This window comes from Colletotrichum jinshuiense, chromosome 4 (genome assembly GCF_051148585.1).
Source record: "Colletotrichum jinshuiense chromosome 4, complete sequence".
In the NCBI taxonomy this organism is placed as follows: domain Eukaryota; kingdom Fungi; phylum Ascomycota; class Sordariomycetes; order Glomerellales; family Glomerellaceae; genus Colletotrichum; species Colletotrichum jinshuiense.
This window is the reverse complement of record NC_139311.1, coordinates 199836-223791: the sequence shown is the minus strand read 5'-3', so window position 1 is coordinate 223791 and position 23956 is coordinate 199836. Positions and strand designations below refer to the sequence as shown.

Genomic DNA, 23956 nt, shown 5'->3' with positions numbered 1-23956 from the left:
CTTTCATAGTGCGACTAATCTACTCAAGCGCATACAACTTCACCAAAAAGGTGCTGGGAGGGCAATCAGAAGGTTGCCATGGCGGTTGGGGACTTCGCAGTGGGGGGCACAGAAGCGCAACGGAGGAATACAAAACAATAGACAGCGATTGGGGTAATAGAAACACTGTATCATCGTCACATCGCGTCGTTCACTCTCGGTGAAGAATTGTGAGGTGATGGAATTCAACTTCCTGAGTCTGTCTATAGAAGCAGACAAGAAGGCGGAAAACATTGCGTCTCCAACTCGCAGAGTTGTCTAACTGCTTAGGGCATTCGGTAGGTCCATGTTATTTGTGCTCTTCGTATTGAGCTCTCTGGGTTGAAATCTCTTGTTACTGGCAAAATCCACTACTCGGCTCCTCTGAGGGATCTGGTGCTGAACCATGGGTTCGATGTACTCTTCTTTCTCTTGTCCGCGATTCTCCCGCTTAATGTCTTTCGTTAGGCGATGGCGGAAGTACGCTGCCCGGTATTCGCTGGAGATGATGTTTTGACGCTAGCTCCTTGCGCATGGATAGTCCTGTTAGCCTTACTATTGTATCTCTGCTTAGACATAAGTCAGATTGCTTGAGGTGAGACAACCGGCGTATCGAACGTGTTGGGACAGCCTGACACAACAACAGACGCCCCCTAGTCCATCCGGGCGCACCTCATCGTTGTTATTGCCCCGTCCTGTCCGTCTTATCTTCCTGTCCCTCATCCTCTTCTTGTCCCTCTCCCTACGAACGTACCAACAATAGACAATTCCCAGTCCATTCGGGCGCACCTTGTCATTGTTATCTTAGGCGCACTTCGTTACGCGCCTCTCTATTTATTCAGCATTCGCCTTGTCTTCCCCTGGCTTATTGTATGTGCTAATGACTCAAAGGCTTGAACGGAGGCCCCGGAGACAACCCCGCATCGAATGTGGCTCGTTAGTATCAGTTTCGGGAAATTTCAGCCGATAACTTCCATTAAAGATAACAAACGGCATGCCGGGGAGACCTTCCAGGTTTGGACTCTTCGGGCCGGGCCGCTTCGTTTTCTCCAAGTCTAAACTTCTGCTGCACTGTGCTGATATCCCCGACCAGACGCTGACATAATCCATATGATAAGGATACACAGTGTGGAGTGTGGCACTACGGCCCTTTCAGTTGACCCCTCACGCATCATTTTCAGCATCGGAAACTAATCATTAGAAAGGCAAAAAAGAAAGGCCACTGGAACAGCTAATTTTTCTATTCACAGTTTACTCGGATACATTGCAAGATAAAACCAGAATTGTCCGATCACGAACCATTGTCTTCCACCATACATTACCCATCATCCCACCTCTAAAACACAGAATCTTCTGCCATACAATGGAGCCCAAAGATTTGATAACCACCAAAAAGCCAATTCCATTCTGGATTGATTCCGAAGATTGGCACACTGCCGGTGAACCGTTCCGCATTGTCGACAAGCTCCCGCCGCATCATTTGCCGGAAGGGCAAACCGTGGCTCAGCGTCGTATTGCAATCATCAAAGACCCTGGCCACCCATTGGACCGACTGCGTCAAACACTGTGCCATGAGCCCCGTGGCCATGCCGACATGTATGGCGGCTTTATCATGCCGCCCGACGACACCGGTGCACATTTTGGTGTTCTGTTCTGGCATAAGGACGGGTTCTCCACTGCGTGTGGCCATGGCACCATTGCTCTAGGCTACTGGGCCGTGGCCAAAGGCCTAGTGAAGGTTCCTGAAGATGAAGGAGTGGTTGATGTCGTGATTGACGTCCCTTCCGGGCGCGTGGTAGCCAGCGTCGGTGTTACACAGGGCAAACCTGTTCATGCAGACTTTATCAACGTGCTGAGCTATCAGCTGACCAGCCCTCTGGCTATAAAAATACCCTCTCACGGCGTCGAAATCAGCGTCGTCCTCACCTTTGCTGGCGCTGTCTATGCCACGCTAGATGCAGCTCAGCTTGGGCTTGTGATTGAGCCTGGGCGGTGCCAAGACTTCATCAAGCTGGGCCGGGAGGTCAAAGCCTCGCTCGGTGAAAGGGCCAATCATGGGAATTTCGATCTCTACGGTGTAATTTTCTACAACGAGACCGATCACAGGAGTGAAAAAGACGAAGTAAGACGGAGCAATGTTACAGTTTTTGCTGATGGACAAATTGATCGCTCTCCCTGCGGGTCTGGAACTTGCGCAATGCTTGCTGTGCTCCTTGCACAGGGGAGAATCGGAGTTGGTCGCTCGAAGCTTATTAACCGATCAATTGTTTCCACTGAGTTTGAAGGAGATATCATATCTGAGGAGGAAAGTCCTGTGGACGGCTTCCCAGGTTGTATTCCCCGCGTCAGAGGCCATGCAAACTTAATTGGCCGCATGAGCTTCTACATAGACTCGTCTGATAATGTCTTCCCTGGATTTGTTTTGAGATAATGGACTCCTCAACTACTAAATGTTATTTAGAGTAATATAGCTATGGTCGTGCCCAGTCAGTCGTCTATCAGGTCGTTGGTTGTTCTGAAGATTCGCAAAATGAAGTATATTTGTGTCAGAGATGTTGTCAAGCAGAGTGGAGGGCTCAGTATCTTCGTATTCGCGGGTAGGTTGTAGATGAGACTATTGCTGAAAGCTGCCCCCTTGGATTGCCTCGGGGCAATCCAAGCTTCTTTTACTTGCCGCCAAACTTCCTTCTAGATATCTCCAGCCTAGATCCTTGCGCCTGCGCCGCTTGCTTCCCTGTAGACCCTTGATGTCGTCTTAGGTGCCTGACAATTTGACCCCTGCGACTCTATTCTCTTCCACAGTTATACCTAAGAATCGAGCTCTAGAGCTGAAACATAAAGAAAATTGAGAAAGAATCTTTCGAATCACTTTGGAAGATCATGGCACAAGGGGCTGTGACACGTCTTCTGGATGCAATCGCCTGTCGTCTATCCTCTATGAACAACTTCAACCACGGTTTCTTTCACATACGACCATACCCACTGGAGAACTCGGGATCCCGTCCGCTCTCCCATAGATAAGCCAGTGAGGGCCGGATTAGTAGTTGGGTCGGTGACGACCAGCGAATACCTGGTGTTGTATGTTTTTGAAGTTTTGTCGAGTTTTTGTCGCTTCAGCTGTGCTCAGCAGACCAGGGATGGAGGGCTTCTATTTACTTACGACTACATATTCAGGCTGTGCCATTGGCGCATGATAACCTCTAGGATGGGTATGAATAATTGTCTCTTTATGATGGAACAAGCTTCTAGCGGTTGCTAATGTGATTGTCAAGGTCTCTGCTAATCTTTTGGCGACATGGGAGTTGACTGGTATTGAGGGGCTGCCTATGATACTAATTTGCTGCCCTCGTGAGACCTAATTCATGCATTTAATCTCTAATAAACTCTTTGATTAAGCACCACGCAAAGTAGAACTCAATGTGCCTGTTAGAACAAAGAGACCATGCTTGCAATAGGCTCTGGTGCGTTGCTTGGTGTAGAAGGAATCCCTTTGGAGCGATCTTGGAAATAGCGCAAGCTACCAGCGCCTTGTATATTTCTCAAGACCTCCGAATCAATGGTATTACTCGAACTATTTACATACAAGGGCTCACATCCCGAAAGTTGGGGTTTGGCCAAGGCCACATGCGATGAACTGCCTCGGCCGAGCCGTTCCAAATGCCGGTGGGGCTCCCCAAGCCGAACCGCCCCACCGAACCCGAGTGGCAGGATTCGAGATCGGAGAAAATCCCACGCCATGTCTCAAACTAGCTAGGGCATGCAGATATCTTGTTCAAAGCCCACTTGCACTCGACGATATACGCGCAAGGGTCCAACGACGCGACAGAGTTGAAGGCGCGCCGTGATCCAAAATCATCGTTAGTGGGCGTCCTTATCAACGAGAACCCAAGTCTTTATCTCCGTGGAGAGGCGAGCACGTTCAAATCTCTGTTGCCAGGCTGCAAATCCAGCAAACTCCACTTCGCAGCAGGTCCAGCCCTTGAAAGAATACGTACAATCCGGCAACTCCGCCCAATAAAGAGGTTTCACGGACGTAATACGGCCCCGCTAGGACCTCCGGACAGGCTCCGGGCAGGCAAAGGATGTGTCGGCGAAGCTCAGTCGCCGCTGTGGCTAGCGGCGGTATTTGCTCGGCTTTACAAAAGGAAAATTCTTGCATCCATCCGAACTACTTTGGAGCCGCAACGGTACCCATAGTTTTACCTAAAAGCGCCTCGCTTGTGTTTCTGGATAGAGAAAAGCTCCATCGAGAACCGCCGAGCGGGTCCACTAGCGCCGCTCCAACATGCCATCGAAAGCTTCTTTTACGACATGAAAACATAACGATACGCCCTCCGCAACGGTCCCCGTTGAGACTGCCCGAAAAACGCCCATTCACGACCCTCACAACTCGTCAATGACGGGGCCATTTTCTCACAATGACAAAAAACAATTAGATCTTATCAACTCAAAAAATGACTTCCCCGTGTTGAGGGGGAATCTCTTATCTATCCCGCCCATGGGGGGGCGAGTTCGTTTTGTGGAGGAGACCCGGCTATCCGCGCGACGGACTGACGACAACCTCCATCAAGGATGAATCCAGTCCGTCTCTGGCCATGTGGACCCTGAATCCATCTGACTCGCGCCTTTGGGATCATCGTTTAAAAGTCAGCAACGTCAGACGCGTTGTTCTTTTCGCCTCCTCGTGTCCTTGTTTCCCCGTCGGTTTCTTCTCCCCTCAACTCTCCTCGATTCTTTCTTGGGCCGTCTCTCACGCCGTCCGCCAATCAGACTGAATCTACAATCGGGCGAAACTTATAACCTCCCACCATGACGGACGACATCTCCAACACGACCAACTCTGGTCCTATCAAAGGTTCCAAGAACAAGGACGGTCCCGACGCCGAGATGGTTCAGGCCCCTAACCCGTGGCCCATCAACGACAACACAATGCTCGGCGAGACGAGTGATGAGATGAACGATGCCCGTCTGAAGCAGATCGCCGCTCAGGGCAGCGCTCACTTCCACCGTCTGGGCTGGAAGCGCCTGGCGATCGTCACCATTGTCGAGGCCGTCGCCCTTGGTGCTCTCAGCTTGCCTTCCGCCTACCACACCCTCGGAATGTTCCCGGGTGTTTTCCTGACCATCACCATCGGACTGGTTTCAATCTTCACAAGTTACCTCGTTGGCCAGGTCAAGCTGGCCTACCCCCACGTCGCCAACTACGCCGAGGCCGGAAGACTCCTGTTCGGCCGTTACGGACGCATCGGATACGAGATTTTCGGAGCTGCCCTCGTCCTCGAGCTCGTCATGGTTGTGGGATCGCACGCTCTCACCGGAAGCATTGCGCTTGTCGACATTAACGGCGGCCATGTCTGCTCCATCGTCTTCTCCGCTGTGTCGGCCATCATTCTCCTCATCCTCGCTATCCCCCCCTCGTTCACTGAGGTCGCCATCCTCGGTTACATCGACTTTGTCTCCATCCTTGCCGCCATTGGCATCACCGTCATCGCCACTGGAATTCAGGCCAACAAGGGTCCGGGTGGCCTTTCCGGTGTCGAGTGGTCTGCCTGGCCCAGGGAGGGAGTGACCTTTTCCGAGGCCTTTGTAGCTGTCAGCAACATCATCTTCGCCTTCAGCTTCGCGATTGGTCAGTTCTCCTTCATGGACGAGATGCACACCCCCACCGATTACATGAAGTCCATCTGGGCATCCGGCGGAATCCAGATTTGCATCTACACGATCACGGGCGCCCTCTGCTACGCCTTCATCGGACCCACGGTCCAGTCCCCGGCTCTCCTGTCTGCCGGACCCCTTATCTCGAAGATTGCCTTCGGAGTCGCTATCCCGGTCATTTTCATCTCTGGTTCGATCAACTCGACCGTTGCCCTTCGTTATATCCACGGCCGCATGTACAAGAACTCCCACCTGCGATACATCAACACCCCCATGGGCTGGGCTAGCTGGATCGTCCTTGTGGTCATCTTCACCCTCATTGCCTGGGTGATCGCCGAGGCTATCCCCATCTTCTCTGACCTTCTTTCGCTGGCCTCTGCTCTCTTCGTTTCCGGATTCTCCTTCTACCTTCCCGCAATCATGTGGTTTGCTCTGCTCTGCAAGGGCAAGTGGTACTCCCGTGAGAACATTTACATCAGCTTGGGAAGCATCTTGGCTTTCATCATTGGTGCCGTGACTTTGGTTGCCGGTACCTACTCAACCATCGTTGACATTGTAAGTCATTTGACGTGCTCGTGGACAGTTTGCCAGCATACTAACATTGAAAATAGATTGATGAGACATCCACGGGCAGTGCTCACAAGCCATTCGCCTGCCGGTCCACTTAGACTGTGAAATAATACTGTACATAATTAATAGTTCCAAGAAGTCTGAGACGACTTCAACATGAAGATACCCCAAAGCTTAAGCCATCACATACAAAACAAGTAGAATAGAAGTTGAGAAGCAAAGCACTCTCCCGTCTTTACCTTTCAACCTGGTCTTCCCCGCATGCACTCAATTGAAATGAAAGGTGGGGTGAATCAAGGCTGCAGGTCTCATAGCACAGATGCCAGAGGGTTGGGGATGTCGTCCCCCGCCACGAATCTATCGGCCCTGGAATACCCACTGGATTTCGCCTCGGGATCTTCGTGAAAGGCATGCTTCCATGCATCTCTATTCCAACCGGAAAAGTCATCTACCAAAGGAAATTTGATGCTGACCGATTGAGGCCTTATCAACCTCAGCCGGAGAACGTCAAGTGCTTCTCGCCAGGTGTCATTTCCTGTGAGGCGGACCATGTGCATGCGGAACTCGGATCCCTCGTTCAATGAGCTGGCTAGCTCTTGAAGTTGAGCCACAGTGAGAACGACTTCGACCAGAAGTATGGACTGGAGCTTCGATTTACGTGGCCAGTGAAAGTCCACTCCCAGCGAAGCGGGTGCGTTAAAGACCGAACTGACGCCGAGGCTGTACCAAAATTCGCCTAGGTTGATGTCGGCGTAGGCGATGCTTCCACCGCTCATTATAGCCCCGAGATACTGGTTGAGAGCCCTCATCTCTTCCCCTGTTCTGGCTAAAGTTGTAGAGCCATCTTCCAAGTCGACCGATCTGTGTGTGCAGGGCTTGAACTGGAACTGGAACAGGTCCATGGACTGAATAGACGTGGATAGTTGACGAAGACTCTCCGGCTCTTTTATGAGAAGCGTATAATCCGGCGCCGCTGTGAGGTGGATAGAGAGATAGTCTAAGCGAACCCCCTGGCGCTTCCCGATGGCCGTGGGGATATCGATGAGTAGCCCAAGAGGTGTAAGCGACCATGATTGTTGTGGAGGCCCAACCCAATTGATATCTTGCAAGAGCATTGGATGCGGGAAGGTTTGTCGGACATCTTCCCAGAGCATCGGGCGGGATAAAACCTCGACCAGTGCCCGATGATGTGCTTCTCTATCGCCAGCTTTCGCTTTGACTTTTGCGCCGGGGGCATGGTTATTGTCGATATCGCCATCAAAAATCGTGAGAGATGACACATTGACCATCGAGGCAAAAGCCTCCGCGAAGAACTCCGCGAACTGCTTGCCTTGAGGCATGAGACTTTGGCTGTCGAACCGGGCTTTGTACAGGGCGTACGCTTCTCTCAGGGCCAATGTTGTGGTGGTGTCTTCAAACTGACCCATGTTGCAGTTTTCAATGCCCGTTGAGTTGATCATATTGTCCAATTCTTTCCAGAAGGGCCCCATAATGTCGTCGATGTTGAGTTGGTCTTCCTGGGAACTGGCATTGTTTCCCCAGCTCCCAAGTAGTCTCTCCTCCCACTCTGCCCGGATTGCCCGGGCGAAATTCCCGATGCTCTGGGCTGCGGTTGGATGGTAAAAGTGAAGGCGCAAGTAGACACTGCGCACCCCGCATGCGATGCTCGGATTCTGCGCGATGCCACGGAAGCGGTCTATTGTTTCTGGTCGGCTGATGTCGACGGTTGTGCGGTCGAGCAAGAGATGGGAGCTGATGTCGCGGAAGCGTCGGCAAGTAAGACGAAGAATAGGAACTAGCTCACGACGATGACTTTGGCGGTGTGCAATTGCTAGCTCGAAGATGGAGAGCAGCAACTCGTCGGGGAGTCTTAACACTTTCGGTGTGGCCTGCCCCACGTATTCTCTTGGAGTAAGTTGTGTCGCAACCATGATTCCCAAGGATATGACTGTTGATATTGAGGTTTGATTTCAGAATCTTTGCGATAATATGGCTTCCGTCTGGTCTGTTGGGCGCAAGTCATGAACAGATGAACGTCGAAGGTGATGCAGGCGCGGTATTGTGGAGCGGTAAGGCCATGTGGAACCCTTTACCTGTGGTTGCCTACGGGGACATTCTTCTACCCCCTAGGGTTTGTCGCTCTGTGCCGCAGGCCGTATGCAGAACCCGGTCTTTTACTTTCTGATTAAACACTCCTAGGCATGTCTTTTTATCGGCGATTTACCGCTGGTAGAGAAATGAGACAATATCGTTGGGGAGAATAAACGCTCTGTTTGTGAACATTAACTAACTGGTAAGAAATTGTTACGCATTTGATGTTGTATGCGATGATCTCAAGGGTTTCGAAGACGAGACTGAGAAAGCACACATAATCTCGCAGTTACAACCAGTAGCTAGAATGAATTCTGGAGCAGGATGGCATGTGTATGTGTTAAAGCACATTACAATGTAAATAAATTGGCAACGGGGCGTGTGTTTCCATTTCAGGGGATATCAACGTTGTATGGATTATAAGGACAAATGCTGGTGGTAAATGTTTGGTTTACTAGTCCAATCCTAGAAGCTACACTTTGCATACTATTTCTATATTTTGTTTAAGAAGCTAGTAAAGTCGCAAATTAATTACAGATCTTGGTTTGGATTTCATTCGACATGACGGTTGACGTACAAGTATTATTGGCATAACAAATCCTACAGTTGCTCAGGAGACTTGCGATCCTTGCCGGGTTGTTTCACGACATATCCTGGGCCCTTGAACGCAGACGCTCCTGATACGGCCTCACGGAACTGAGGCATTCTATTCTGGTGAGAGATGAGCATCTGCGCAAGCTCGTGGATCGATGTGTCGCTCCAGCCTCCAACGCACTGGAAGGAGTTATTGCCACCCTCGACATTGGTGGCGTTGTATACGTGATCTTGAGTTGAAACCAACAGTTGAGTGCCGTTCTCTCCAACTTTGATTTGCTCTAGGTGATGAGTCGGCCTAAGTGGGCTTCCATCATTGACGTCGCTCATTTGCGATTCCGAACGCTCGTCAGAGACGGGTACTTTGTTGTCGCGAGAGTTGATCGGGTTACTCATCGCCAGCGGTTCAATTATATTGATGCAGATTTAAATGTCGATCGAATGTTGTGTGGGGGAAAATCGCACAACTAAATTATGACGTTGGATCGTGTCAGAGTCGAGGAGGTGATGAAGTCCGTCATTTATGTGCCTCCTCACGAAGGACAAGTTAAAGAGGCCTGCCCGATTACTCGCACTTCTGATGGCACGTGCTTAAGGTTGGGCCCACTAGAATCCAAGGAGCAAGGCGGGGAAGGTCGTGTTGGTACGGATAAGTGTACCAACCTCACTCAGTGCGGCACAGCGACGTTGCAGCCCCAAGTGGCGCCTCGATGCTGCTCAGCCACATCATCAGAGCCCATTGCTGCTGTAGGCATCGGCGGGGCCTGGGCCGCGACATACATTGAGAAATCTGCTACAAATCGCACATAAATTAATATTGAGAAGATCCAGGCTGCATAAATACTTGCTAAAGGCATATGCTATTCGTACTTGATTCTTCTCTGGCAACCCGCCAGTTGGTCATGGATGAAATGAGACATCATCAAACGCGTGTCCAACGGCGGCTGGCAAGAAATCGTAGCAGTCGCGACAACGCCGATGTACCCGCAGGATGTGAGAAAATAAACTTGTTCCTGAGCGGCATGTGCTGGAATAAATTAACTTTCTGCTTAATTTGGCAACGCATATATTATACTCGTGCTGCTGTGCAAGAGGACAGTAAGCTTAAAGCCAGCTCAAACCATCCACACAGCCCTACCTATGTAAGCTTCCGCTAATCTGCTTCAATCGCCAGGGTGTCCCAGTACCTGACTTGGTGAGTCGGCTTATCCAGCACAACCTGACCTCCTAGCACAAGAGAAGACACACCGAGGTATCGTAGGATATTATTTATGTGGAAATCCAAGAAGATTCGAGAAAATAGCCGTCTGTGTGAGTGCCAGATACATTGTGTAAGCAGGCCAAGCTCAAGTCGTGGTTTCACGTGACCATCATGCAGGTCAATTGCAGGCATTCAACATCCAACAGGACGCGAGAGCGGACCGGTGACCCTGCGCGCTAAAGCACGAAGAACTCAAGACCACGACACGCTGCCTTCCGGGCCGCGACGCTGCTCGTGAAGGTCACAGCATGATTGACTCATTAGTGTCGTTCGCTGCCTCTACCGTAACCGCCGTCACTGTTGCAACTTTCGCCGCTGCTCTGTTGACCATTCTCTTTATCCGCCAACTCACCCAACAACCAACCCAGCCACCAACAGAGAAACCGACGATCAGAAAGTTGGCTTTGCGGGTTGACGATATCCCGGTTGATAAGGGCGATGACTTAAATCGTGATCTGCAAGAAATCATTGAAAATGATGCAGTATTGCGAGACGCTGTCGCCGCGCCTGCTCGTCGCTCTCTGGTGCGAAAGGGTATGCGCTCTCTATGCGCGACGATTACTGTTGGGACGTCATTGTCTCCCGACTATTTAGTTTCCAGACTGCACCAAGCTGGGGCCAACTACCCGTATAATTACACCTGTAAATTCGAAGGTATTACACCGCTGCACGATGGTTTTCACGGTGCGGATGTCGAGTGCGTCTCCCCTCTTCTGGTGCTCTTTATCTTTTGTTGTGCTAAACTTCATAGTATTATAGCAGTGCCTGGACTCGGAAGCCATCCGCTAGGCTCCTGGAAAGCCCCGAACGGTGATGATGTCTGGCTCCGCGATTTTCTCCCTGAAGACATACCCAACGTCCGAATTCTTCTTTACGGCTACGATACAATGATGCCGGGCAGCCTGTCCAAACAGTCTATTGAGGATCTAGGCGGCGCCTTACTAGAGCAGATTATCGCCTTCCGGGAAAGAGACAAAGTACGTGGACTGCTACATGATTCGGCTCAGGTGAACTAAAGAAAAATTCTAAGACATCTTGTCGTCCGATAGTATTCATAGGCCACAGCCTTGGCGGCCTGCTAATTAAAGAGGTAAGAAGAACGTCCTGGTTGGAGGTGAGGTAGTGACAAATGGTTGACTATTTCAGGCACTCGTCCGTGCATACCGAAAGTCTCACGACGCCAACTTCCGTTTTTTTCAAGCCTGTTACGGGCTTCTCTTTTTTGGTGTTCCCAATTTGGGGCTCCGGAACGACCATTTAATGACTCTCGTCCGAGGGCAACCGAACGAATCTCTGGTCCGTGATCTTCTCGTAGATAACGACTCAGAACCATCGGATTTTCTAAAGAGACTTGCGGATGACTTTTCTGAAATCTGTAGAGGTCACTGTCGAGTGGTGACTTTCTCAGAGAGGATGCTTAGTCCAACTATAGAGGTATCCTACAACATTCAAGACCCTCGGATCTATGCTAACAAACCTTGCAGCTTTCCCAAAACGGCCAATGGCAGAAGACCGGACCTCACTCTTTGTTAGTGACGAAGAAGTCTGCTACGAGTACAGGATTGGTCGCCATGGCTGAAGAAGATGACATCTCACTGAACACCGACCATTCCGGGCTTATTAAAGTCCAATCTAGAAGCCATAACTATTACGACGTAATCGAACGACGAATAGATAGGCTAGTCGAAGAAACAAAGGCGGAGGTCAATAGCCGGGATTTTGCAAAGAGTACGTGAATGTGAGCTCTATTACTGGCTATGTTATTTTTTGTTGGCCCCATCTCAGACACCCCGATGCTAACTCTTCCTGGCTAAGGGAATGACGGCCAAATGAATAGAAAAAGGCGCCAGTCTCGAAGTTCGCAGGTAATCCGCATCCAAGACATGATAGCTGGCCATCGTGGCCATCAGCTTGTTGCCATGGAAGGTGACAAGTCTTTCCATGTTAAAAATTTCGAAGTCGGGAATGATGGATTACAATTTTTTGGGAGTAGTGATGTGGGCATGCTTGCGCAGCTCATCAAAGCGCGGAAAAACGCTGAAACTGAGGAAGTAGAGGAAGTGGCACCAAGTGCTTCGCGTATGAAGACAAACTAGAGATAATGGAGACTGAGAACCATTCCAATCCCTCTCTTCATACGCTATCGTTCTTGATTATGCAGGACGCTTGTCACCCAACGAGCTAGGTCGTTTGATATCCTGCAAAACAAAATACATAACCCACCGGGTGTTAATGGACAGCGTTGTCGTCAAGACCCAAAATACCCGTTTTTTCTCAAAAAACGCTGATGCATAAGCACTTAATTGGGCAAATACTTCCAGAAAATTCTTGGAAATGAATCTAGTGAGCTTTATCCCGCCCTTGGAAAAAAAAATCCGTCTATTGACACTCGATGGGATAGTCAGAGAGATTTCATGATGCTATGCCGTCACCCTTTGGAGTATGAACCCTTGAGTTGAGGTATGTTGCGGGACTGACAATGACGATGGGGTAATATTTTGCTTCCAGAATCCCTGTAGGTTTGCATTAGTTGTGTATCTTTCCTATTGTAAATTTCTATCTGAAAGTTTGATGTCTTTCTTTTCTCTTCATCATCTATCTATTAGTGTTTCGCGCTTGGGTCTGTTTGTTCTTGGCGACATCCAGAAGACACTTGGGCCTCACTAAATAATAGCGCCTTGATCAGCCCCACTTTCACATTCTCCTAGGTAAGCGCTCAACCTCGGCTGTCAACGGCATTCCGCAAGATTGCTGGACGTGGCTTCAACGCGACTAACAGCGACACCGCCTGGAGGACCGACAGCCGACACAACTTGATTACTGATCTATGTGACAATAAAACACCAACACAGCATCATCGCCCCAAACTCTCAGCGCGTGAAGACAGGGCGACCCTGATAATAATCTCAAAGCATTGCCATAAACTTTAGACTTCGCAATGACCACATCATTACTAGATCAGGTCGCGGTAGACGACTTGGGTTCGGACCAATTCGCCAGTCGCGTCAATCCCGGCCGCATGGGGAATGCGGCAAACATTGCCTACGGAGGGTGCGCGATCGGCATTGGTATCCAAGCGGCATGTCACACAGTTTCACCGAAGTTTCTCCTCTACTCGACGACGGGCAACTATCTAGGCCCTGCCTTGACGGACCGCAAGCTCAAATGCTCCGTCCGCAGGGTACGCGATACGAGGACTTTCGCGACCAGGCTCGTCGAGATTAGCCAAGACCAAGACAACGGGCAGTCGAGACTGTGCATGATCATGCTGGCCGACTTCCAAGTGAAAGAGGAGGCTTCGCTGCTGCTGTACTCGGCGCCCCCGTCCAGGACTTATTCGCGCCCCGAGCAGTGTCTTGGTATGAAGGAGGCCGCCGACGAATTGGCACGGAAGGGCATTGTTCCGGTGAAGCTGAGCAAATTGTACATGGTCATATTTGGCTTCAGCAACCAGTTCTTCGAAGACCGCCCGACGCCCGAGGGCCTCGCCGCGAACAACCTGTACGGCTTGGCCAAGACGGTCAAGACGCACCAGGACGGCCTCGACCTGACTTCCAAGACGTCTGCCGACTGGTTCCGCGCCCGACACCCCGTGGAACGGCTCCAGGATCGGTATGCCGGCCTCGGATTCATCTTGGACGGAGCCCTGTCTTTCATACCGCTTACTCACAGCGGCATGTTCCTCGACGACGCCGCGGCGTGCTCTTCTCTCGACTTCGCACTGAGGTTCTTCACGGGAGATATCAATCTGGACAAGTGGCATCTCAGAGAGATGAAGACCATCACCGGGAACGACGGGCGGACGTACACCGAAGCCCGACTTTGGGACGAAGAGGGCAACATGGTCGCGACCATGAATCAGCAGTCCATCATGCGGCCGCTGAAGCCTCCTGCTCGAGCGGCTCTCTAGACCGCACGCCTGATGAAACCAGGTGATAGATGAGACTAAATTAGGATGCCTGGCTGACTGCGGCGTGTTTAGAAGTTGGCTACCGTGTGATATTAGAAGAGACCGTCGTTCGGTGTGACGGCCGTATCTAAAGAGGAAACGACTACTGTAGATTACTTATTACGGCATTTTTAACTTGAAAATGACTATATCCATCTGGTCCTTTCAACTTGGCCCTTGTTGCTGCTGTCGCGTTCGCCTTTGCTGGTTGTTCAAAAGCATGCATTGTACATGGCCTTTCCCGGCTGTGGTGGCAGGCTCGATACTGACGCTGCGCCTGGACTTGATAGAGTCCATCGAAAGAGCAACACAGGTGTTGAGAATCGTATGTACCTTTGGCCATGATTCCTTCACAGGTAGTATTTCCCAGGTGAGAGTGACGATTGTTTTACACGACACACTGTTTGCAAATAGAGCTCAACGGAAGCAAGGATGCAAAGGGTATCAATGGTTGTATTTTGTGCGCAAAGTCGGATATAATGAGACCTCTCCACCTCATCAACCCGGCGGCAAGATTGTATATAACTACAGCTGACCGTGCCTAGACCGTCAACCCCAAGCCTTCACAAGTGGCGATGATGCCCTCGTTCGAACCTGGATCTGTGCAGACTTGCAAGTTGAAGATGCACTTCGTCGACGAGTCAACAGGCAACATGTCGCCAAAGGGGTACTCCAACTGCTTCCCGCCGGCAGCATCTACGCAGTCAGCCACCTCCTTCGTCACCTGCTCCTTCGTCAGGCCGTACTTCTCGGTCAGAAGCTTCATCACGTCATCGCGCCCGGCGGCGTTCTTGTGGTCCGTTCGCTGGATGAGTATGTACTGGCGCCATTGCCCATCGGGGTCCTGCGCGCAGAGCTCGGCCCCGGTGTACTCCCTGCACGTCTCCGTGTCCGCCGAGAACGCCCGCGAGCGCCAGATGAAGACGCGCTGGGCCTGCAGGGCAAGGCCGATGGTGTAGAGCTCCAGGCTGCGCGTCATCTCCTTCTGCATGTCGGTCTGGGTGACGTTGCGGCTGGTGCCGAGGAACTTGCCGTCGCGAATGATCTGGAAGATGCCCTCCGTGACGTTCACCTGGGCGTCGATGGTGGTCTGGAAGCTGGTGGAGACGGCGGACTGCCAGTTCTGCACGACTTTGCCGAGAGAGGTCGCGACGTCGCTCCATGCAAGGAAGAGGTTGGTTGGCTCGGGGGGGACGAGGTTTGTGGAGATGAAGCTGGATGTTCCGCCAATCACGCTGGCGGCGGTGCTGATGGGGCCCGTGAAGGGGATGATGGAAAGAGCGCCGGCGAAGACGCGGGTCATGGTCTTCAGGTCTGTGACGTCGTCTTTGGGGTCCGGGTAAAAGTCCTTGACAATTCCGGGCAGGGTGAGGCTCATGATGCTGGAGGCAAAGGAGATGGCCGTGTTGAGGGAGTTCATGTAGCTGTTCCAGTTCTGAACGGCGACGAGGGCGTACCATCCTGGTAGCTTGACGGGAGAGCACGGTTGTCCAGCGTTGCAGAAGCTGTCAAGACCACTTTGCATCCATGTTAACGCTTGGTCGGTTGGCTCCTCTAGGAGTGGGAGAGTAAACTTACCAGAAGAAGTTGGGGGCGCCAAACGAGCTGGCAAAGTTCTGGACGGCATTGGTCTCTACCTTGCTGACGTTGTAGGTAGTCCATTCGGCAAGGAAATCCTCAATACCGAGCTTATTCCATGTGTCTTGGTTCAACGCCTCCGTTTTGCAAGAGTCTCCGGAGCCGGAGTCTTGGGGAAGGGGTGATGCGATGGCGCCTGAGTAGGCCAATGCCAAGAGGAGTTGATGCGCCCTCATTTTGGTTCAAGGAAGTTGACGTTTCCAGGATTTACAATGAGCTTTGAAGCGGACAAGCAAAAGAGTGACTGGGCAAACGAGTGAGCCCAAGTAGTAAAAGAATGAGGGAAAGTGAGTGTGTTGATGAGCCCAATAATCATAATAGACTTGCCTCTTGAGAGAGGCTGAAGTCTTATACCATCCATCCGGCCTCTGCCCGAACCGAAAGCGAGGTTCAGCAACTTCTAAGTCGATAAGTAATCATGGAGTTACGCATGGCTTGGGTTCTTGGAATACGTGCTTCCCCACGTGCCGTCCGACTCATGTCGGGTGGAACCCCTCAACCTGGAACAGCCATCAAAGGCTATATCAGGATGTTTATTAAGACGTATGCACGTTAGCGATACTGAGTGGCCGGTACACTATGAAACGCGGCCGGTAGCGGTTTTTGTAATGTAGTTCTATTAACAACGGACCGGACTTTGTCCATTCTCGCGGCATGCACGGTATTCTACTTGAATCCCAATATAGGGCAGTTGCGGAGCCGATCGGCCCCAACTTTAAGTCCGTCTGATCCGTCGACACAGCCCTGCGAGTGACATAGTCGGGCAATCTAAAGAAAGAATAAACTTCAGTTTAATTAGGACGGAATGGGGTTTTGCAGCTCGCGCAGCCGAGTTTCTCGTTGTCGCAAAGTTCTCGTAACCTCTACGCGATGGTTGACAAATCCAAACTTGGAAGTCGAGTTCAGGTCCCCCCCCCCATTTTGAGTTTCAGCACTGTCACTGGTGCCCCACGCGGCGTTGTATTAATAAACCCACGACGTATACGCTCGCCTATATTCTCGATTCTATACCTCAAGCTTCTGCGGTTGAGCGCTGAATGCTCCGCATCGGTCGAGATACTCGAGTGGTCCGGTATGGACTGATGAATGCAGAAGCTGATGGCCCAGCGACCAACGATTAGGACTGGTCATAGTGAACAGTGACAACAGCCAGGCCATCGCACATTACTGTCTGGCGTGAGTCCATGCTCTCGGCCCGCTTGTACAGCTTCGTCCCGAATACTAGACTAGACCCATGGAGAGCGGGATCATACGCAGCGCAAGGAGGGGCATCCCTACATGCCAAGTCACGGCCCCCTGGTGGCTGTGCAAGCTGCTATTGCCGACGACTTCGTCGAGGCTCTGTTGATAGGAATAGAGTTGACCCTGATAGGGTATCCCTACTTTCAATCAGACGAAATATCTGGCTTGGCGAACAGTTCATAGCGCCGATGAGCTTGGCGGCGAACCGATCATTTGTTTTATGCGCCTCGTCGATGACTCGCTACCCGGGGCCGGTAGTTCGTCACGGGGCAGTTATAGGCCAGTCAATCGACCATTGAGGTGCCTGCCAAGTTGAAGATCTTCGTCCTGGCGCATTCTTCTCCTAGTTGGATAGGAGGTGTGCTTGGCAGGGGAATGGGCTGTCCTCAAAATACGCCCTTCTCCGCGCGGGCTCGCCGGCCGGCGGGATGCCAAGGCCGGCCGGAAGGCTCGGGAAGCCCGCGGCGTGATACGAGAGCCGATGGTAGGTTTTCTCCGCCTCAAGAAGCTACAAGAACCCCAACTCTGCCCAAGTTCTTTCCCCAGCCAGACATTTGAGAGTCATTGATGGGCTATTTTCTGGAAAGAAACCCCCCCAAGCCGATCCTTTACAGAAAGAAAATGCAGCGTTCCATAGGTAACAGGGCTAATTTTTGCTCTGCGTTAGCCTTATTGCAGTCCGCTCAAGGCCGGCTTGGCACCGCACTTGTGCGTGAAGCAGATCCAAGGTCTCTAGGATCACGAATGAGCCTCGGAAATGGGGGGATGGCTCCTGTTGTCAGCAAAGATGAGGGCACATGAGTCGAAAGATGCGCATGACAAGACTGGCGTCTACCAGGACGGAAGATCACCTCTGCGTAAAGGAGAGGCAATCAAGATACGTAAACTCCCTATCTTGGTTATTGAAAACGTGGACGAAAGCTCTCAGGCCAGTGCAGTCACTGTGTTTGAACAGGAAGAGATCAAGGGAACCATCGCGTGTGCCCGACGCGGCTGTTGTGTTTTGCCGGCAAATGAGAACCTTTACCCGGAGTCGGTAGGTAAGTCGGCAGGTCACTGACGCGCAAACCACAACTGGAGCAATAGCAAGATCGAGCAAAAGATTCATATTGAGAGCTCATCCGCCCCTCACCTCATCAGGGCCTCATATCCGTACCGCCTTTTGTGTCATCAACCCCCGCAGACTATGCCTTTTTTTCCACATCATATGCAACCCCAGACCTGAACTCCGGCGACTGCCCCAACTAATACGCGAGTCGGCAGTCGCCCCCATTAAGACATTACACACTAAAAAGGTGGTCTGCATCCCATCCCACTTGGAGGGGGGTACAAGAGAGACCAGAGAAAAAGACATGCGATAAAGTATCAATGAAACGTTTCCATCATTCCTCCTCACCAGACTTGGGCAAGCATCCTTAGTTCGACGTGCCGCAGGTTCCAAAGTCAGCCTGGCATCCCGTACCGCAGTGGCCCTCCGTGGCGCCGCACCAGCCGTACTGCGAGCAGCACGTCGCGCCGGGCTCCTGGATGCAGGTCGTTCCGCCCTGGGTGGTACCGCAGCGGCCGTTGGTGCTTATAGGCGGAGATGTAGAAGTGCTGGTGGCTACTGCCGCGGAGCTCGTGCTAGAAGCCACGACGGGCGTTGTGCTAGAAGAAACGATGGGCTCTATGCTGGTGGATGACGAGGAAGGTGATGCAGGAGAGGATGACACGGAGCTGGGGGGAGCACCCGAGATCTCGCACTTGCCATAGAGGGGCTGGCAGGTCGTGCCGCAGTGGTCGACGGTGTTTCCGCACCATCCTGCAGAAGAGCAGCAGGTTGCATCAGGCTCGTTGATGCAGGTGGTGCCAAAGTTAGGACCGCATCGGCCGTCCGTGGAATCAGGGAGACCACTGGTGGGCGTGGCGACTCCCGAGGTGGAGGTTCCCGTGGCGGTTCCCGTGGTGCTGGAGCTGGCTGTAGGTGGGACGCCGTTAACGGAGCGGTACCAGTTCTCCTTGGGGTCGTTGAGGCATTCGCCGACGGTTACGGAGCGGAAGCCGTTGCGGAAGAGAGACTCGAGCATGTGGTCGGTCAGGTTGTAGACGGACTGGTAGACGGGGTCATGCTCAATCTGGAGCCACTTGGTGTTGGCCGGAGACATGCCCTCCACGTTGTCGTCCCAGATGTCCTTGGAATCCTGAATGAGATCGGCGCTGTCATGGAGGTAGCCCTCAGTGTCAAGGTTGAAGTAGGTGATGTGGTAGCCGAGATCGTTGAGGTAGCCTTCACAGGTGGCGTCGCAAGCCGAGTAGGGAGGTCTGGCGGGTTTTAGAAACATGCTCATGGGGGCTCAAGGATGAGAAAGTACACATACCTCATGTAGGTCGGGAAGTAGCCCAGAAGGTCCGCAAATGCAATCTCATTGTAGATCATCTGGTTGCGGAACTTCTCCGCGCTCACGAGTGTGAGTCTCTGGTGAGACCAAGTGTGGCTGGCAACCTGGTGACCCTCGGCGATCATACGCTATGGCGGGTTAGTATTATTGATTAAGGTTTTATGAAGGAATAGACGCACCTTGATAAGAGCAGGCCATGGGGTGGAGGGGTCATTAATCTTGCCCTTGCCCAGGTTGTTGCCGGTGATGTAGAAGGTGGCCTTGGCATTGTATGCCTGCATGCATGTCAGTGTGGCTCAGTGTCTATCGCGCGTCCAATACATACCTTGAGTTTGTTCAACAGGTCCTCGGTGTAAATGTAGGGACCGTCATCAAAAGTCAGGGCGATATCACCGTACTGCTCGCAGTGGTAGATGGCCGAGCCGTAGGCAACGTTGCCGATCTTGGGACGAGCAATGTTGGCCGTGTCCGGCCCGTCGGGACGGATGTTGGCATCACATGCCGGGCCGTATTCAATCATGCACGACGGCGCCGAGCAATAGAGGTATCCCTGGCCGCACCATCTGTCACACGTTTAGCCGCTGGGCCCCCCGGAAAAGTTGGATAAGGAGACACGACTTACCCTGCGCTGGAACAACAGTATCCCTCGTCGCACACCTGGTTGTTTTGGTCGGGTCCGCAACGACCAACGGACTGGCGCTTCTCCAGCTCCGAAGCTTCGAGGACAGGCTCAACGTGGGCGGCGCGGCGTTCGACCTGGCGGCGGGCAGAGGTGAATTCCTTCATAGCCCGTCTTCCGCCCATGATGTTGGGCACAGGCACGCCATCGCCGCCGTGGGCACCGTGGGCGGCAGCCAGGCCAATGGCGGCGGCAAAAGTGAGAGTGGTGAAATGCATTGTGGCGGAGGGGCTGAAGAGACCAACGTGTGCACAAGAGGCTGATTGTGGTAACGAATAGCTGTCCCGTAGGTAGAGAGCGAAGAGGCTTAACGAATGGAATTTGGCAGGGCAATGTTCAATGAAGACAACGACCAAGCCAGACGGGACAATGTACACGCAAGTAGCGATGACTGAACCGATAAACACTGCTCCTGACTACTTACACCGTAAACCGAAAGCTTAACAAGGCGGAATAGACGGTTCGGGGCCAGGAAGCAAGTGTTATATAATATGATGAGGTATGTACAGTTGGCAGGGCGGTTGTGGACTGGAAATGCGACCCTGGCCAGGCGCGAGCCATCGGTTGCTGCAGGTTGGGCCAGCAGATCACCCCCCTCCAGCTCGGAGGAGAGAAATTAACTAGGGCAGATTTTCCTAGGTAGGAAGAGCGATACATGGTGCCGGCTGGTGCTCTGCGCAAGAAGCATGTACCGCACAGGCGGCGTGCTTGAGCCGAATGGTCTCCAGGAACAAGGGGTGGCCGGCCCATTTGGGCCAAGCCCCTCGTCTGGCGCCATATGGCTATTTCAGTCCTCTACTTTTGGCCCAATACGAGCTGGGGAGCAAGACTTCTAGGAAAAGCAACGAGAACGCAATAGCCAAAGAAAACATGGGGATGGTTGCAGAGCAAAGGCTGCACCAGAACCCGAGTGTGTCGAGCTGTTATTGCTCTATGTGTATGTCATACGAAACGCCACCTTGGCGTATGTATAGATTCACAGTCCAGACACACTGGCAACATCAAGTGGGTGTTGTCAATGGGTGGTGAGCGACGGGCTACTGCCTTGGCACCTATGAAGGCAGGAACCGTATGATGTGTCAACAGAGGGCGGTGGTGACAATATTGAATCCGTACATGGCTCTATTGTGTGCCTGACGGAGAGAGTGGTGCACGAAGGGGCTTGACTGGGGGTACAAGATGTCTCCTAGTGCGAGCTGCGACGAGTTCCGAGCGCAGCGGAAGTCAGCTGTTGTGGGGAACTGGGAGAAGAGCATGGGCTGAAAAGAAAGAATGGTAATATGAGAAAACGAGAAGGAAACAGCACTCGTACCGCTGCCTTGCAGATCGGCAGAGTACCAATGCGACAAATGACAATGGCACGACGGCTTTTGATTCCTTTGATGGGTCTGTTGCCCTGTTGCCCCAAGAAGTTGACGCCTGGGAATCGTTGCCTGTACCGAAGATGGAGATTGCCCCATAACAACGTCTCCAGCTTTCATGTAGGTGAGATGGAAGGGCAGGCAGAGAATGAGGAGAGTCAGTCACATTGCTGCAGTTGGTTAGTAGCTGTTCTGTGGTGACAGAGGCGCGAGAAGAGACAGGGCTCGAGGCGAGAGAGAAAGTGGATGAGCGCATGAATGAAGTGGATGAGTGGATGAGTGGATGAGTGAGAGTGCAGTGAGCCGAGCCGGGGGCGGAGAGCGGGGCAGGATAAATGTGGGTCGAACCCGAGAGCATGACCATTACCGCCATAAGAGAAAAGGAATAAACCAGGATGGTAATGGTGTGCAATAAACGGGTGAGGGTCTCCCACGGGGGCCCCTGCAACCAAAGAACCCCGATAATCGCCACTCGCCCCGGGGGGACGGTGAGCTGCCGAAGGTAAGCAGGCAGGAACGGTTCCTCGCACCAGCATCTGCCACGTCCCACGCCCGCCCCCCTGGCGTGTCAGAATATTGGCTTGGCAGCATTTGGTGTGCGTTCAGCTACCGTCGAATGCCATTCGTCACTCGTAAGCATACAGTAGCATCTCTGATGCTGGAGGCGGTAATGGTGCTCTTCCAGGGCGTCTCGCCCCGGGCCATGACCGATGACGGCAACCAGGGGTTCGGTGAAGAATGCTTCAGCTTAGAGCCTTCTTCTGGTAACCCCCCTGGAGCATTCTGGCTGTATTTGGCCATGCGTTCACATTGACCTTTGATCTTGACCATCGCCGTCAGTTTCAACCTTGTCACTTTGATCGTGACCGTCGCTTACTGTTGGGCACATGCGCCTGGCCAGTCCATCCTGGGATACGACGCTTACGGTGAGACTGGCCGGGCTATTCGCGCTGGAGGGTTGCTCCATGGTCCATGCCTCCCCATCTTTCCATCATTACATCGGCGTAGGGTCCGACGCTCGATTGAAAGCAACGGTGGCCGACTTTGCAGTGTATTTTAGGCTGTTGGCTGCTCCAGTTTCGTGCAGACACGGGTTTGCCCAGGCTGAGAAGACGACCAACAGGGTCTCTGTTTCACCGATTTCTCGAGTCCCCATCCCAGGTCGTCGCAGGGCACATCGACAGGGGTTGCGACAGGGGGGGGGGTTAGGAGAGAGGGAGAGAGAGAAAAACTTGGTATCCAGGTTTCTCTCGCGACTCACTGTGGCTTTGTAACCAGCAACAAGCTTAACTCCGGGCTTGGTACCCGCGTCAGCCTGCCTTGCTTGAGGACTCTCGCCTCGCCAGCTGCAGCAGCGCGCCGGTGTGCAGTTTGCCTTCCTTCACACCGCGCAATTCATGGCCCTATGCTGCCGCATCATAGAACGGCTGAAGCCCATGCACCTTGTAGCTTGCCGTATGCGGCAGTAACAGCACAAAATGCGTCAAAAACGACCCAGGGTTGTTACCAGGATCTCGCGCATGGCTGGAGAAATACAAAAGAAAAATCTTTTCTCCTTGGACACTTGGACCCCCAACCCCGTCGCCTGGCCGCCTTTGTTCCGCCCTGAGGCTGATGCCAAGGAACTGAGATGGCATGATGCCTATGGCAATGGGCAGAATGCGGAGAAGTCCAGGTGGCATGGTTGGGAAGGGGAGTTCCTTTGCCAACCTCCCGTATCCCAGCAGTAGCAGCGTTTCCGATGCTCCAAGACATCCCGTGTCCCAGTCAGAACTCAGGAATCGAAGCATTGAGACATGGTATCGGTCATCGGTTGCGTGATGAGATGAGGGGTTAAACGGGCGATGGTGAGACCGCGAGTCTGAGATCGGAGCCAGTGCAATTTTGAACCGCCCAGGTGTGCGTTTGTCAGACTCTGACGAGAATTTTCGGGAGAGTCGCAAATTACCTCCTGCGGTCGAGCGGGAATCCCCTCAAGGATGTACGCCGCCCGGTGCAAAAAAAAAAGCAAGGGGGGGGATTGTCGGCTGCGTATAATGCGCGCCGTTTTCTGTTTGTCCGAGTCTTTTGTTCGAGTGGCCCACGTGTACGTAAGTAATGCGCCGAGATGTGCCCTTTTTTTCCCTCCCTCCCTCCCGCGCTGGACCTCCTCCACCGAGTCCACTTTGCACTTTGTTGAATGGACCTGTTATGGATTGTCGCGAGATCGACCATCCAGGCATCCATTGCGGGAGAGATGGGGGCCATCCGTCACTGGGGGCCCTGTTCCGGATCTCTTCCCCAGGTGGACCTTTTGTTTTTCTCTCCTTTGAAGGACAACTCGGTCTCCACGTCTCCACTGTGATGAGTGTGACGGCCTACGAAGTACGTAGAATGATTATCGAACGGCACCCGCCGTTGTGCCGTCGACGAGACCAGCCCCCCTCGACTCAGATCTGCGATCGTTCCCGCGACAAAAACCCGTTGCTGGCTGGGCGCCCAGATGTCTCCCCCATTGTCCTGTCCACAGGGAGAGAGAGA

The 23956-nt window shown here is 52.5% G+C and overlaps 8 protein-coding genes across 8 annotated transcripts; 4 read left to right on the top strand and 4 right to left on the bottom strand.

Moving 5' to 3' along the window:
- Nucleotides 1-1381: 1381 nt before the first annotated feature.
- Nucleotides 1382-2449, top strand: EsH8_IV_000063 (uncharacterized protein; the record flags this gene model as incomplete). Its single annotated transcript, XM_083264953.1, has 1 exon — nucleotides 1382-2449. The coding sequence occupies one exon, from the start codon at nucleotides 1382-1384 to the stop codon at nucleotides 2447-2449; it is 1068 nt and encodes a 355-aa protein (XP_083123848.1).
- Nucleotides 2450-4827: 2378 nt separating this feature from the next.
- On the top strand, nucleotides 4828-6341 carry EsH8_IV_000062 (transmembrane amino acid transporter protein-domain-containing protein; the record flags this gene model as incomplete). Its single annotated transcript, XM_083264952.1, has 2 exons — nucleotides 4828-6228; nucleotides 6285-6341. The coding sequence occupies 2 exons, from the start codon at nucleotides 4828-4830 to the stop codon at nucleotides 6339-6341; spliced, it is 1458 nt and encodes a 485-aa protein (XP_083123847.1).
- A 210-nt stretch (nucleotides 6342-6551) lies between these two features.
- EsH8_IV_000061 (uncharacterized protein) lies at nucleotides 6552-8174 on the bottom strand (the record flags this gene model as incomplete). Its single annotated transcript, XM_083264951.1, has 1 exon — nucleotides 6552-8174. The coding sequence occupies one exon, from the start codon at nucleotides 8172-8174 to the stop codon at nucleotides 6552-6554; it is 1623 nt and encodes a 540-aa protein (XP_083123846.1).
- A 760-nt stretch (nucleotides 8175-8934) lies between these two features.
- Nucleotides 8935-9324, bottom strand: EsH8_IV_000060 (uncharacterized protein; the record flags this gene model as incomplete). Its single annotated transcript, XM_083264950.1, has 1 exon — nucleotides 8935-9324. One exon carries the CDS (start codon nucleotides 9322-9324, stop codon nucleotides 8935-8937), a length of 390 nt encoding a protein of 129 aa, XP_083123845.1.
- Nucleotides 9325-10437: 1113 nt separating this feature from the next.
- On the top strand, nucleotides 10438-12285 carry EsH8_IV_000059 (esterase/lipase family protein; the record flags this gene model as incomplete). The annotated part of the gene is made up of 6 exons (XM_083264949.1): nucleotides 10438-10886; nucleotides 10941-11166; nucleotides 11220-11279; nucleotides 11336-11623; nucleotides 11674-11917; nucleotides 12005-12285. The coding sequence occupies 6 exons, from the start codon at nucleotides 10438-10440 to the stop codon at nucleotides 12283-12285; spliced, it is 1548 nt and encodes a 515-aa protein (XP_083123844.1).
- Nucleotides 12286-13127: 842 nt separating this feature from the next.
- On the top strand, nucleotides 13128-14099 carry EsH8_IV_000058 (thioesterase-like superfamily-domain-containing protein; the record flags this gene model as incomplete). The annotated part of the gene is made up of 1 exon (XM_083264948.1): nucleotides 13128-14099. One exon carries the CDS (start codon nucleotides 13128-13130, stop codon nucleotides 14097-14099), a length of 972 nt encoding a protein of 323 aa, XP_083123843.1.
- Nucleotides 14100-14679: 580 nt separating this feature from the next.
- EsH8_IV_000057 (uncharacterized protein) lies at nucleotides 14680-15952 on the bottom strand (the record flags this gene model as incomplete). Its single annotated transcript, XM_083264947.1, has 2 exons — nucleotides 14680-15655; nucleotides 15717-15952. 2 exons carry the CDS (start codon nucleotides 15950-15952, stop codon nucleotides 14680-14682), a joined length of 1212 nt encoding a protein of 403 aa, XP_083123842.1.
- Nucleotides 15953-18433: 2481 nt separating this feature from the next.
- On the bottom strand, nucleotides 18434-20293 carry EsH8_IV_000056 (uncharacterized protein; the record flags this gene model as incomplete). The annotated part of the gene is made up of 5 exons (XM_083264946.1): nucleotides 18434-19319; nucleotides 19376-19524; nucleotides 19576-19671; nucleotides 19722-19959; nucleotides 20019-20293. 5 exons carry the CDS (start codon nucleotides 20291-20293, stop codon nucleotides 18434-18436), a joined length of 1644 nt encoding a protein of 547 aa, XP_083123841.1.
- Nucleotides 20294-23956: the final 3663 nt, after the last annotated feature.